We start from the raw sequence: 13,853 nt of genomic DNA on the forward strand, positions 1-13,853 counted from the left end.
AAGAATCTGAGCAGAAACAAATTAATCATAGCAGCCTGAGCACCTTCCTAAGGATGTAGCAGATTACTCATACTTAATCTAGCTCTCAGGCCTGAATCACCAAAAAGGACAAATCAAGAAGGGTTGCTGGTAGCTTTTACTCTTCCAAAATCTGAAAGCAAGTTTGTTTTGGGAGAAGCAGTAATTAGACTGCAGTGTCTGGGATCTTTTAAAAAATAGCACAAAGTTTCACTGATTTAGGAAAGAAAAGCTTGGATTAAAATCCCAGCTGGCCGAGGACAGCTATGAGTGCTCCAGCCCCTCTATCTGCCCCTGAGGTCCTCCCTGCGCTGTTTCCAGGCACACATCAGGGTGGTGAGAATTGGAAGCGGAAAGGGGTGTCTGGGTCATCGTCAGGGGCCATTGCACAAAGTTGTGAACACCTTCCTTGAAATGAAAGTGTTAAGCCAGACAAGCAACTCACCTTTGACAAAGCTATTCCACAACCACTGGCTACTCCAAAGAGTAGAGTATTCTTAACAGAAATGTTCAAATTTAAACTTTCATTAAACACATGTACTGCTATTGGAGAAATATCATAAAACATCTTTTTAATGTGAACACGACTTCATACAATGAAAAACTATTTACAGTGTGTCGCTTCAGATTGGTTGCTTTTACATCGTCTGTGTCACCCCAGCGTGTGTCTTCAGCTGGGGAGCTTCAGTCCAGTTGCCTGTTCTCCTTGTATTCGATGGCTCTCCAAGGACCCCGGGGACTCAGGGCATCTCTCCACTTACATTGTCCCTGGTAATTATGGCTCAGCAGGCATGCCACCAAAATCATCTCTAACCCAGAGGCTCTGGCAATCATGTATAAGCAAAATGCGTAGATTAGGTTTCTCTCCAATAAATACTACTTTGACAATACAATCCATTTCCGTCCTAAGAAACTGTTTTCAGGTAGGGAAAACATTTTTTCTCAATGGAACTAAAACGAACAGTCTTGGTGTTCACACTGGAACGGTTATGATGTCTTTGTATACAAATATAGCATATTTTGGCCAGGAATATAATTTCTTGTTAAAGAGTTTATTTGCCTTCACACGCAGAATTGCTACATACATTCACAGTTTTAATAGACTGTAATTAGCTATTCCAGTTGTGCTTTAAAATCCCAAATATTATTTTCATTAGTGAGTGCAAAGCAAATGTCCCATTTGACTACAATTGGTCCTAGAGTTATAAACTCCATAATGGTTTCTAGAAAATTCCTTCAATCTCCAGTTTCATCATTTGCTTTTTCGGGTATGACTTCCAGGCTCCGGCGTGGCTTCTGAACGTCGGCATTTTCTGTGCCTGGTTTATTCAGCCCACATGAAACAGCAGCAAAATGGATTTGTTTCAGGTTCTCCAAAGTCTCATTCTTTGCGTATTTCAAAAGATCCGCTTGTCCCTGTAACAAGACATGCAATTAAATGTTAGGTGTGACATGACTTCCTGTTGCAGTTTGACAACATAGGTCTTCCAATGAGATAGAAATATTTCGATGCCGGGAGACGGCATATTATTTGATACTGGTTCTGCATCCAAATAGGTCAATTTTTTTTTAAAGATTTTATATATTTATTCGAGAGAGAGAGAGAGAGAGAGTGAGAGTGAGAGAGAGGCAGAGACACAGGCAGAGGGAGAAGCAGGCTCCATGCAGGGAGCCTGACGTGGGATCCCTGGACTCCAGGATCACGCCCTGGGCCGAAGCAAATAGGTCAATTTTAATAAAAAACAAGTTTGTTTTCTACACCAAACTCCAAGCGCTGCCTCTTCAGTCCTTTCTATTTATAAATTTGAACAGAATTCTGCGTGTGTGGACCACTGCTGTCTACCCTGGTTAGAATTATATCCTCTGCTAAATTGTTTGGCCCATCTTGGTTTTTCTCGATGAAGATTTGCTTCATTTTTAGCTTTTCATTCTGAAGTAAGTATAAATTCATGGAAGGATGCAAATATAGTACAGAGAGGTCTTACATACCTTATCCCAAATTTCTCCCTGTGGTTACATCTTACATAACTGTAGCACAATATGCAAGCCAGTAGCTGACCTCGGGGCAATGCAAGCTTATAGCTCTGCGTCACTTCAGACCATGGGGAGATTCAGGTAACCACCACTGCAATCAACACACAGAGCTAGTCTGCTGCCACGAAGATCTCCCTGGTACTATGACGATAGTCCCATGCATCCCCCCACCATCCTTAGCCCCTGGACAGCCCTACGTCTATTCTCCATTTATAAAGATTTACTTTTGAAGCAAGCTTTGGCAGTTAGGCACACAGCAGGTTTTCACTGACTACCTGCTAAAGAAGGAAGGAAAGGAAGGAAAGAAAGGAAGGAAGGAATTCTTTACTTCAGATGCACTTTCTTAGCTAAATTTAATTTCTTTTATGGGCTATGGCATCAACTTGGCATATATGCAGTCTAACAGATATAGGTCAAAACACAATGGGATAGACTGATGCTTGGTCACTGGGAGCCTGGAATTGGAGCTGATGATGGGTCAATGCAGAGTCTGTGAGCCTCATCACTCTTGACATTTTGACCAGAGTATTCTTTTGCTGGCTGGGTGGGTAGATGGGCAGTTGTCTTGTGCAACTTAGGTTTGCTGCATCCCCGGCTTTTATCCACTATAGAGCAGTAGCACCCCCTCAGCTGTGATAACCAAAATGTCTGCAGATGTCAAATATCCCCTGGGGGGTTGAAACTGCCCATATATCGGCCGATCATTTCAAGATTAATGGTTAGAAGAGATGAGGTGGTTCTCCACTGTAAATTCCAACAATCCTACTTTGGTCTTTTGTTCTATTTTTTCTTCCTATCTTTAATCGCCTCCCATTAATAGTTCTTTCTACGTATACTATTTCCTTCTTTCTTATTTTTATTGTTTGCTTTTTTTCCTTCCCTTGAGCTCTAAATTTCTTCTATTATTCTCTTTATCATTTCTCCATAGTTTGGCTTTTTCTTGTCATACTTGCATTCTTGGTACTTTCCCTCCTTCTCCCTTTTTGTTTAACTCCCTCCCAACGTGCACCCCTGTTCAAGTACTCCTGTACAAAAGCTGGGGGCCAGCTGGCAAGGGTAACAGGTAAGGACTTAGCTTGGGAGGCAACTGGACTAAAATCAAATCTCAGTCTCTGGTGAGACCAAGTTGCAATGTAATTTTAAGCCACTATGAGGCCAGAATCCACAGAATGGTTTGCTGTTTACCATTCACTGTTCATGATCTTTCTGCTTTACAAAGACCTTTAATTAGTAACTATAAATAGATGCTCCATTGCGTATTTTAACTAAAGGAGCTTCATTTTTTATTCATTCTTACTAGTACTGAATTCATATACTGAAAGTTTATAAGCAGTGAGGTTTTTGTATGTAATTATAGCATATTATGCCAAAAATGTAATTTCTTGCTAAATAGTTTATTTGCCCTTACATGTGGGATTGCTACATATATTTATGGCTAACGGACTGTAACTAGATATTTCATTTGTGCTTTAAAATTCCAAACATTTTTAACCTTCTCCGATTTTTAAAAATTGATAACTTCATTTTTTATAGCAGTTTTAGGTTCACAGCAAAACTGAGCAGTAAGCACAGAGATTTCCAATATGCCCCCATCTCTACAACAGGCACAACCACCTCCACTACTGACATCTTGCCCCACTGTGGGACATCCATTTGTTATAACTGATGAGCGACACTGCACATCATTATCAGGGCCCATAGCTTACATTAGGGTTCACTTTTGGTGTTGTACATTCTATGAGTTTGGATAGATGTATACTATCATGTATCTACCACTACAGTATCATACAGGGTAGTTTCACTGCCCTAAAAATCCCCTGTGCTCCATCTATTCATCCCTCCCTTCCCCCCAATCCCCGAAACCACTGATGTTTCTTACTAACTCAATAGTTTTGCCTTTTCCAGAATGTCATAAAGTATGTAGCCCTTTCAGATGGGCTTCTTTCACTTAGTATTATGCATTTAACTTTCCTCCATGTCTTTTATGGCTTGATAGCTCCTTTGTTTTTAGGGCTGAATAATATTCCGTTTTCCGGATGTACCACAGGTTATTTATCCACTCACCTACTGAAGAACATCTCAGTTACAACCAAGTTTTTGGAAAATATGAATACAATTGCTATAAGCATCCATGTGCAGAATTTTGTGGTGTGAGTTTTCAATTCATTTTGGTAGATAATGAAAGGAGCATGACTGATGTATCATACAGTGAGTATGTCTACTTTTGTAAGAAACTGCCATACTGGGACGCCTGGGTGGCTCAGTGGTTGAGTATCTGCCTCCAGCTCAGGGTGTGATCCTGGAGTACTGGGATTGAGTCCCGCATTGGGCTCCTTGCAGGGAGCCTGCTTCTCCCTCTACCCATGTCTCTGCCTCTTTGTGTGTGTGTGTGTGTGTGTGTGTGTGTGTGTGTGTGTGTTTCTCATGAATAAATAAATAAAATCTTTAAAAAAAAAAAAGAAAAGAAAGAAAGAAACTGCCATACTGCCATGGCTGGGCCATTTTGTATTCCCATCATCAATGAATGAAAGTTCCTGTTGCTCCCCATCCTCACCAGTATTTGATGCTGTTAGTGTTTTAGATTTTGGTGATTCTAACAGCTAAATATTGATGTCTCATTCTTGTTTTAATTTACAATTCTCTAATGATACACAATGTTGAACAACTTTTCACATGCCAGCTTTCCATCGGCATATCTGCTTTGGTAAAGTGTCTGCTCAGGTCTTTTGGCCATTTTCAAATCAGATTGTTCATTTTTCTATTGTTGAATTTTAACGGTTCTTTGTATATTCTGGGCAACAGCTGTTTATCAGATGTGTCTTTTACAGATATTCTCTCCCAGTCTGTGGCTTGTCTTCTTGTTCTAATGACTTGTCTTTTGCAGAGCAGAGACTTAATTTTAATAAAGCCTGGTCTTATGAATTCTTTCTTTTATGGACTGTGCTGTGGGTGTTTTACCTAAAAAGTCACCATGGCACCCAAGGTCATCTAAATTTTCTATGTTATCTTCCAGGAGTTTTATAGTTTCCATTTTACATTTAAGTGTATAATCTGTTTTAAGTTAGTTTTTGTGCAGGGTGTAAGGTCTGTGTCCAGGTTCCCCCCCCCCCGCTTTTTTTTTTTTTTGCATGTGGATACTCAGTTGTTTCAGCACTGTTGTTTAAAAGAGCATCTTTGCTCCACTGTATTGCCTTTTCCCCTCAGTCAAAACTCAGTTGCCTATATTTATGTGGTTCTATTTCAGATCTCTGTTCTGTTCCATTGATCTATTTGTCTGTTCTTTCACCAATACCACACTGTCTTGATTGTTGTAGCCTCATAATAAATTTCAAAGTAGTGTTATTCCTCTGACTTTGTTCTTCTCCTTTAATATTGTGTTGGCTATTCTGGGTCTTTTTGCATCTCCATATAAACTTTAGAATCAATCTGTCAATAACCACAAAATAACTTGATGGAATTTTGATTGGGATTGTGTTGAATCTATAGTTCAAGTTGGAAAGAAATGACATCTTGAAAATACTGAGTCTTCTTAACCATGAACAGGAGATGTCTCTCCACTTACTCATTTCTTCTTTGATATATTTCCTCAGAGTTTTGTGGTTTTCCTCAAATAGATCTTGCACATATTTCGTTAGATTAATACCTAAGTATTTCATTTTTGGAGGTGCTAATATAAGTGGCATTATGTTTTTAATTTCAAGTTACCCTGTTCATTGTTATTATCTAGGAAAGTGATGGGACTTCTATACACTAACTTTGTGTCTTGCAACATTACTATAACTTTATTAGTTCCAGGAGTTTTTTGTCAATTCTTTCAGAATTTCTATGTAGATGATCATGTCATCTATGAACAAAGACAGTTTTACTTCTTACATTTATTTCTCTTTCCCAATATACATTTATTTCTCTTTCTTGTCTTATTGCATTTGTTAGGACTTCTAGTACAATGTTGAAAAACAGTAGAGTCAGGAGATATCCTAGCCTTGTTCCAGATCTTAGTGGGAAAGGTTTGAAGTCTTACCAGTAAGTATGTTGCTAGTTATAGGTGCTTTGTAGATGTTCTTTATCAAATTGAGGAAGTTCTTCTCTATTTCTAGTTTGCTGAGAGTTTTTTTTTTTTTAAATCATGAATAGGCATTGGATTTTGTCAAATGCTTTTTTCTCATCTATTGAGATGATCATGTGATTTTTCTTCTTTGACCTGTTGATGTGATGGATTACATTAATTGATTTTTGATTATTGTACCAACCTTTCATACCTGGTATAAATCTCATTTGGATATACTGTATAATTCTTTTTATGCATTGCTGGATTCAATTTTTTAGTATTTTCTTGAGGATTTCTGAATCTGTGTTCATGAGAGATACTAATCTGTAGGTTTCTTTTCTTATAATATCTTTGTCTGGTTTTGGTATTAGGATAATGCTGGCCACATAGAAGGTACCAGAAAATATTCCCTCTGCCTCTATTTTCTGGAAGAGATTGTAAAAAACAAAAACAAACAAACAAAAAACTGGTATAATTTCTTCATTAAATGTTCAATAGAATTCACCAGTGAACCCATGTACGTTGGTGCTGTTTTAAAAGGTTATCATTTTTCACTCAACTTCTTTAATAGAGATAGGTCTATTTCAATAGCCTATTTCTTCTTGTGTGAGGTTTGGTAGATTGTGCATTTCAAGAAATTGATGTTTCATCTAAGTTATCAAATTTGTGGGAATAGAGTTGTTCATCATATTACTTTGTTATCCTTTTAATACCCATAGGATCTGTAGTGATATCCCTTCTTTCATTTCTGATATTAGTAATTTGTGTCCTCTTTTTGTTTTTCCTTCCTAGTTAGCCTGGCTAGAGACTTACTGATTTTAATGATCTTTTCAAGGAGCCAGCTTTTAGTTCTGTTGATTTTCTCTATCAATTTCCTGATTTCAGTTTCACTGATTCCTGCTCTCATATTTTTATTAATAAAAATTAGTGGGTCTATATTCAAAATGCTTACTTGGCATGTCCTCTTAAGACTTCACCTGTCCAAAACTGAGTTCCGGATATCCTACTATTTCTCTAACCAGCTCCTCTTGGGTTAAGACAACTTGGTTCTTGCAGTGACTAAGACTAAAGGCCCTAGTACCATCCTTGACTCCTCCTTTCCTTGCACTCCTCCCCTCCCCTCACTTTCCATAGTCTCCATTGCCTCTATCTTCAATAAATATATACACATATATAGGTTCTCGGCACTTCTTCCCACCCTCATTGCCACCACCGCAGCCTGAGCCACCATCACCTTTCTCTGAGTTTATGGCAATGTCCTTCCAACTGGTCATCCTGCTTCTCCTTTCTCAACATGATAGACAGAGAGATGCAATTAAATGCAGTCAGAGCACATCCTCCCTTCTGTGACTCCTCATATAACTCTGTGAGAATCAGAGTCCTTTCCCACAGCCCTAGATGTCCTACCCCTGAGCTGTCCTCACACCCTTGATCACCTCACCTTGTTTACTCCTCTTTAATCTTCACAGCTGTGCCCCAAACCTGTGCTGCCCCCTTTTCTCTGCCTTTATATATCTATATATTATGGATAGGTATTTTATTTTATTTTACTTTATTTTTACAGAAATGGAATCAAACAGTCAGATTCTTCATTTTTTTTTCCACCAAAAATCATGTCTTGGCAATCTTTCCACGTCAGCATATACAGATCTGCCAAGGATGATGGAGCATTTAAATACAAAAATCCCCAGATATATAAGTTAATTAATGTGGTAATAACATAATTCTTTATCTAGTTGAATCTTATGTTTCCCAAGTTCAGACAGGTCATTACCGCATCTTGGACAGTGGAGGCATTCAGCGCTAGCCCAGGGAGACACAAAGGACCCCTATTGGCCATAAACCCAGCCTGGAGAGCTGTTGAGCTTTATCTGCATCACTTGTATTTTGTTCTGTGCATCTAAAACTGCATGTCAGATATGTTTCGGGATTGTGGTACCCAGCAGGAGTAAAGAACAATTCTGAAAGAGGTGATGGTGTTTGCTATAGCAGTGTTCACATCTCATTGCCTCAAAAGACTTCAAAAGAGCAAAGGCTATTTAAAACACTGCCGCCCACTGACACAGGGTATCTGGGTTTGAAGACTCCTACGAAACTGGCTTTGCAATGTTTCCAATTAAGTAACGCAAACTCTATTTGGTTTCACACATTCTGTTTTGAATTTCATAACTCCTTCTATTTGGTTTTTATCTTGAAAGAGATATAACAACCTTAGGTCAAAATATTTAAGGTTCCTACTTGGACTCATAACAATCTTTAAAAGACAGAGCTAAGGGCAGGGCTGGATCCCAGTGGCTCTTGCTGAGAGTCTGCCCTGACTGTGCTCCTTCAGGCCCTGCTGCTGGCTGCCCAAGATCGGGTCCAGACACCAGAGCCAGCACCCCAGCCATACTCAACACTCAGCACCAACAGGCACCAAACTTTCTGTCTGACCACAAAAGATGTCCTAGCTTGTAACATATGTTCAAAAATACTTCCACATCTGTTAGTGCTACATAGTGTTTGAATCTAAAATTAACAATCACAATTTCCTGCTTTTATTTAGACCTAGAGCTAAAACAATAGGGATCCTATACTTCAGTGTTTTTTTTTTTTTTCAAAGCTTTTTAAAAATTTTTAATCCAACTATCTATTAGAGAAGAACAGAGCTACCTTCCTTCTGAGGTGAGTGACCGAATGGCCACAAAAACTCCCCTGACCTCCACCACCAACCCGTGCAATAGCCACATGGCTGAGAGCTGAAGTGGGCAAAACGGCCACCTGCCGCTCCCTGGAAGTTAGCAGACATGTTTCTTCCAAATTACAAGCAGTGGGAAGGATGGAAAAAAGAGGACACTCAAACCAGTTGGGGAGTCTGAAGGTGGCATAAAGGTAGTCAAAGACTTTTCAATTTCATGCAAAGAAGAATGTAAATTATCAGTGTCTGGTTTGACCTCAGCATGTCTGAGGCCCACACTGACTTTTGGGTTGCCCTAAGGTGGAAATCCCCAACCCAAGAAGGTTCGCTTGGATGGTAATGGACTAGGCTGCCTCTTTCCTGCTTCTTTATCCACTGAAGAACACGGAGAGGAACAGAGCAGCTTCTAGGTACCTTCACTCCCTTCTGCTCCCCTAAGAGATGAAGCTAACTACCTCTGGGACAAAGGGAAGGGACAGACACCTAGAGAGCACCAAGGGTCAGCAGGAAGAAAGACTGCCACCCCGAGTGAGCCTAGCACCAACCCACAGGCTGGACCCTTATGCTATGCATGTGCCCTCATTTCTCCTGTCACCCTGTACGTCTTCACCCTGTACATCACTCGGAGGCGATGGCATGGGGCTCTAGGGTTCTTCTGCTGCCTCTCACCAAAGCATCTTCTGCAACCCAAACCAGAGAATAGAAATTGCAAAACCCTAATGCCATCTCATGACCAGGAAACATCTATTGGTAACAGAATGATTGCTGTGTGCCAGGCACTGTATTAAGCCCTTCACAAACATTATCTCATGAGAGTCTCTCAATTATGCCAGAGGTACTCTTATTATTCCCATTTTAATAGATGAGCAAACTGAGTTTAGAGTTAGAGAGATTAAGGGCTTTGCCTAAGGCAGAGTCTACACAGCAAATTACACTTAAACAGACACAATCTCTTCTCCGTGTGTTCTGTTTTCTTTTTGGACTAACTAAACCACTGGGCCCAAACTAAAGAGCTGAGTCCCACATGTTCCTTGTGACACTTTAAAGCCAGCCAAGAGGAAGGAAGGTCTATCACATCCCTAATGCCCTCAGTTCATCACCACAGATGATTTGCTCTTCCTGCGCTTAAACCCAAGCACAAACCCAAGCACAGAAATACAGATTTCCATCCATATTTGCTGAATGAGGAGGGAGTGAACAATACAAGGTGGGGCTCCTGGCTCTCATTACACTCTGACAGCTCCCCCTGAGAGGCCCGCGTGGCTGGCTAAGGCTGTAGCACGTTCATCCGAGTTACAGAACGCCTTCTTCCTACTGAAGTCTCAGTGAGTCTTACACCTGAAAAAAGATCTCTGGATCATCAGTCACCTCAAGTTAGAGTAACAGAGCAGAGTGGCACATGCCTCTTTCTGGGACATTAAATTCATCTTGAGTGTTTCATGATTTTCTCCTGTCCTATTGGCTTCCCCCAGTTCATTCACATGTTGAAGGGGGTGGAATGTGAACTGTATATAAACTCAATCTCTCTGCAGCAGAAAGGGTTCACAGGTACTGGCCAAGGGGATGAGGGGCTCTCAGGGTGTGACAACAGTTCTGGAAACATAGCTCCGAACCCTTGGTTTTTCCCTTAATCCAAAGAGATGGTTCAGTTGTATGAAGCAGTGTCTGTCTGGATCACACAGGTATGGTGGGTGGATCCCAAGACTCTCCTTGCACCTCGGTCCCCTCCCCTTTGCCAATATTTTGGCTATTTCATCACATTGACAACCGTTCCTCAATTTCACGGTGGCTGTGCTCAAAGGTTTATACAAAGTTTAATTTAAATTTTTACATTTAAGATGCAATTTATATTGAGATGTCTCTCACCTCAAAAGCAATTTTACATTTCACTCAACAAAGATGGAGGGTGGAGAGCTCCCATGGGCTCCTAGGCAACACTGTGGAAATGGTGTGGTGTGTGAGTTGGGCCCGGACAGATGGGCAGGAAAGGATTTCAGCAGGCCAGAGGGCTAAGGAGGACACTGACTTCCACACGTGACTCTAAGCCTCTAATAAACGATGCCTTTGAGAGGCCTAACCATAGCTTAGTAGCATGATTTCTACACTACAAAGCTTTCTGAGCTCCAACTGTGGTTACATCTCTCTCTGATAATGGAAATGGCCATAGGAAGGTTTAAATTTCATGGTAGTGGTGAGTGCTGGCCCCCTGCAGTGGGATATAACTTCATCTGACACAGAGCTGGTGGGTCTGGTGGCAGAGGTGGGGTGAAGGTTTTTAGGAGCTGCCACTGGGAGCTCTAGACAGTGGAAGTGAGCCATGACTTAAGCACAGGAGAAAGGAGGTCAACAGAGGGTTCCAGGTAGCAGGACCCAGAGCAGAGGGGAGGGTGGTATGCCTGATGTGTAGAGAGAGGAAGCACAGAGTAAGGGGATGTTGAGGAATCAGCAGGGCCAGGATCATGAGCGTGGAAGCTCCTGAAAAACTAGTAAAAACAGCATGCACAAGCACTTCCCTTGCACTGTTAATCTTTTAAGTACAGCTCCTGCATAATAATTAAACATTAGCTGAGAGATCACAAATTCCACAGTAGTGGGATCCAATGTCTGAGGTTTTACTGTGTTTTAAATGGACCAGAAAGCACAACCTGCCTAATGACAGACACGACTGTAGCGTGGTTTTCTGAGCTATGCTGAAGAGTCTTCACACACCAAATAGAGGAATGGCTTTCAGCTACTTATAGATTTTTAGGAAAACAGCCAACATAATACACCTCCTATAATACATAAAATAACTAAGGATAATACCACCAATAAAGAAAAGGAGTTGCACAAAGACCATCACAGGAATTTTCGGACAAGAAACAAATGTTAGTGTTCAGGTCTTCAAGGTAAGTACTGCACCTCAGGTAAAAACGAAATTGAGATTAATGTCTTACCAGGTGCAAAAACCGTCTGGTTTAATTATTTATTTTTGGCAGAAGTCTTATGTTCCTAAAGAGAAGAAATCTCTAATTGCTTTCAGGGTTTAGTTTTTAGTCTTACTTCTGAGGGTGGAGTGGCCCAGAACAGGGAGAGCTAGCTTGGCAGCAGTTCATCTGGAAAACACCACGGATCATAATAAGCTTCGTTTGAGTCTAGGATATGACACAGGTGCTAGAATATCCAGCATAATTTTGGCTTGTATTAACAGTATGATCATTTTCAGACTATGCACAAGATCATATTGACGACTCCTACCCTGGGGTGATTAGAGCACTGCGCATCCAAAGTATGAGGATAATTCTGGCTACCCCATCTTATGGAGGACATTGACAAACTAGAGTCCTCAGAAGACCAAAGGACTTGACTGGGAGGGGATGAGATGCCATCTCATCCTGGAATCTGCATAGGCTGAGCGTGTCTGACCTGCACTGGGGAGGTCTAAGAGAAGATAATGATAGTTCTCAAAGGTGTAAAGGGATGTTGGAGGAAGAGGGAACAGAATTCTGTGCTGCTTTGAGGGTATTTCTGTAACCAGCAGGTAGAAGCAAAGTTACAGAGGGTTCAGATTCTATATACTGGATGGCTGAACATAACTCAAATTGCATGATGGTGGAGTAGGGCTGGCAATCTAGGGGAAGCAGCAGGAAGGTGGATCTGATGACTCCACAGTGTTGTGTCGCCAAGCCTCTACCCTTCTGGGGAAAATGCTTCATTCTCACGGTCTGCCACTGTAGTACGCCATCTGCAAAGGCAGCCTCCTGTAATTCCTCCCATCCCTCTCTCCAGGCATGCCACTGCATCCACTAAGAGGTGGAGTACACTTCCCCCTCCCTTGAACCTGGATTGGTCTTGGTTTGCTTTGGTCAATTAAACACGGAAGAAGTGGTCTTAAGGACCCTGGCAGCTTCTCCTTTTGTTTTCTTGGAATCTCGCAGCCATTTAGGAAGCTGGCTGGGGCTGGCTGGGGCTGGTCTACTGAATGATGATGGACCATGTGGGAGAGGAAGAGAGAGAGAGAGGATAGAGACCTAGCCACTCCAGCCATCACTGGTGAAATGCCAACCATGTAAGTGGAGCCTTCTTGATCGTCCAGGCCAGCCCACCTCCCACCAGAACCAAGCCTCATAAGTGATCCTGATCAACACCAGGGGAGCATAAAAACCACCCAGCTGAGCTCAGCTAGCCCACAGAGTCATACAAAATAAGAAGTTGTATTACACCGTTAGTTTTGGAATGGTTTCTTATACAGCAACAGAGAACTAAAGTGGCCAGTCAAAATGGCTGTATTTTGTGCTGTGTGATGGTACCTTTCTGGGCAGTGGATTGAAGCAGGTAGAGAACTTGATCCAAGAAGAATTTCACAAAAGGGGAGGCTTATAACTTTAGGATCACTGGTCTGGACGTGAAATGAAAAGGATAGGCCGAGTCGATGAGATTTCCTCTCTTTGTAATTTGAACTAGGAAATATGAGTAGATTGAGGACTCAGAATAAAAAATGCTAAGGTACAGTCAGGGCCAGACCAAGGTAAGACCAAGTCACAGAGCAGGAGGAGCCTCTGGCGGAGGGAGGACAGAGCAGATGGCCACAGGCCCCCAGAGAGCTGCCCAGGAGCTGCTGGGTTTCCTGACCTCTTTACTCCCGTGAGGCTGGACCACAGCTGCTCATCTCAGGGCTCCCTGACTTTCATGATCCTTTCCTTGAGCCAGCATCTTATCCCTCTTCTGTGAGCTAGCCTGCAGGAGTTTGGCTTCTTAGCACCAAAAGGGAACAATTAAAGAGGGGCTCTTCTATCATGAAATTCTACCATTTTGGGAATTGTTATAAATAGAAACAATGAAAGTAATCACCAGTTCAGTGAATATTTTAGCAAATGGAAAATAAAAGGAGAGGAACATCTTGATTACACTGGTGGGTGGAAAAATGTATTAACAGAATTTCCTTCCCACATTCCTGATGAAAGGAGAAAAAAGTAAAATTAGCAAACACACACACACACACACACACACAACACAAGCAGCAAACAAACAAACAAAAGGGTATGACACAATTTAATAAACTTCTAAAATTCACAGAATTCACAGTGGCAATTCATA

General features: G+C 41.4%; 1 protein-coding gene across 2 annotated transcripts in view; it reads right to left on the reverse strand.

Moving 5' to 3' along the window:
- Positions 1-564: 564 nt before the first annotated feature.
- Positions 565-13,853, reverse strand: part of PLCL2 (phospholipase C like 2) — a 187,264-nt gene continuing 173,975 nt past the window's right edge. For both annotated transcript variants that reach the window (XM_072726794.1, XM_026006441.2), the window contains one exon: positions 565-1,434. In XM_072726794.1, the coding sequence (XP_072582895.1) occupies positions 1,255-1,434 (180 nt within the window). In that variant the 3' untranslated portion in view covers positions 565-1,254. The remainder of the gene's footprint in view (positions 1,435-13,853) is intronic.

Source organism: Vulpes vulpes, chromosome 11 (assembly GCF_048418805.1).
Source record: "Vulpes vulpes isolate BD-2025 chromosome 11, VulVul3, whole genome shotgun sequence".
Taxonomy (NCBI): Eukaryota; Metazoa; Chordata; class Mammalia; order Carnivora; family Canidae; genus Vulpes; species Vulpes vulpes.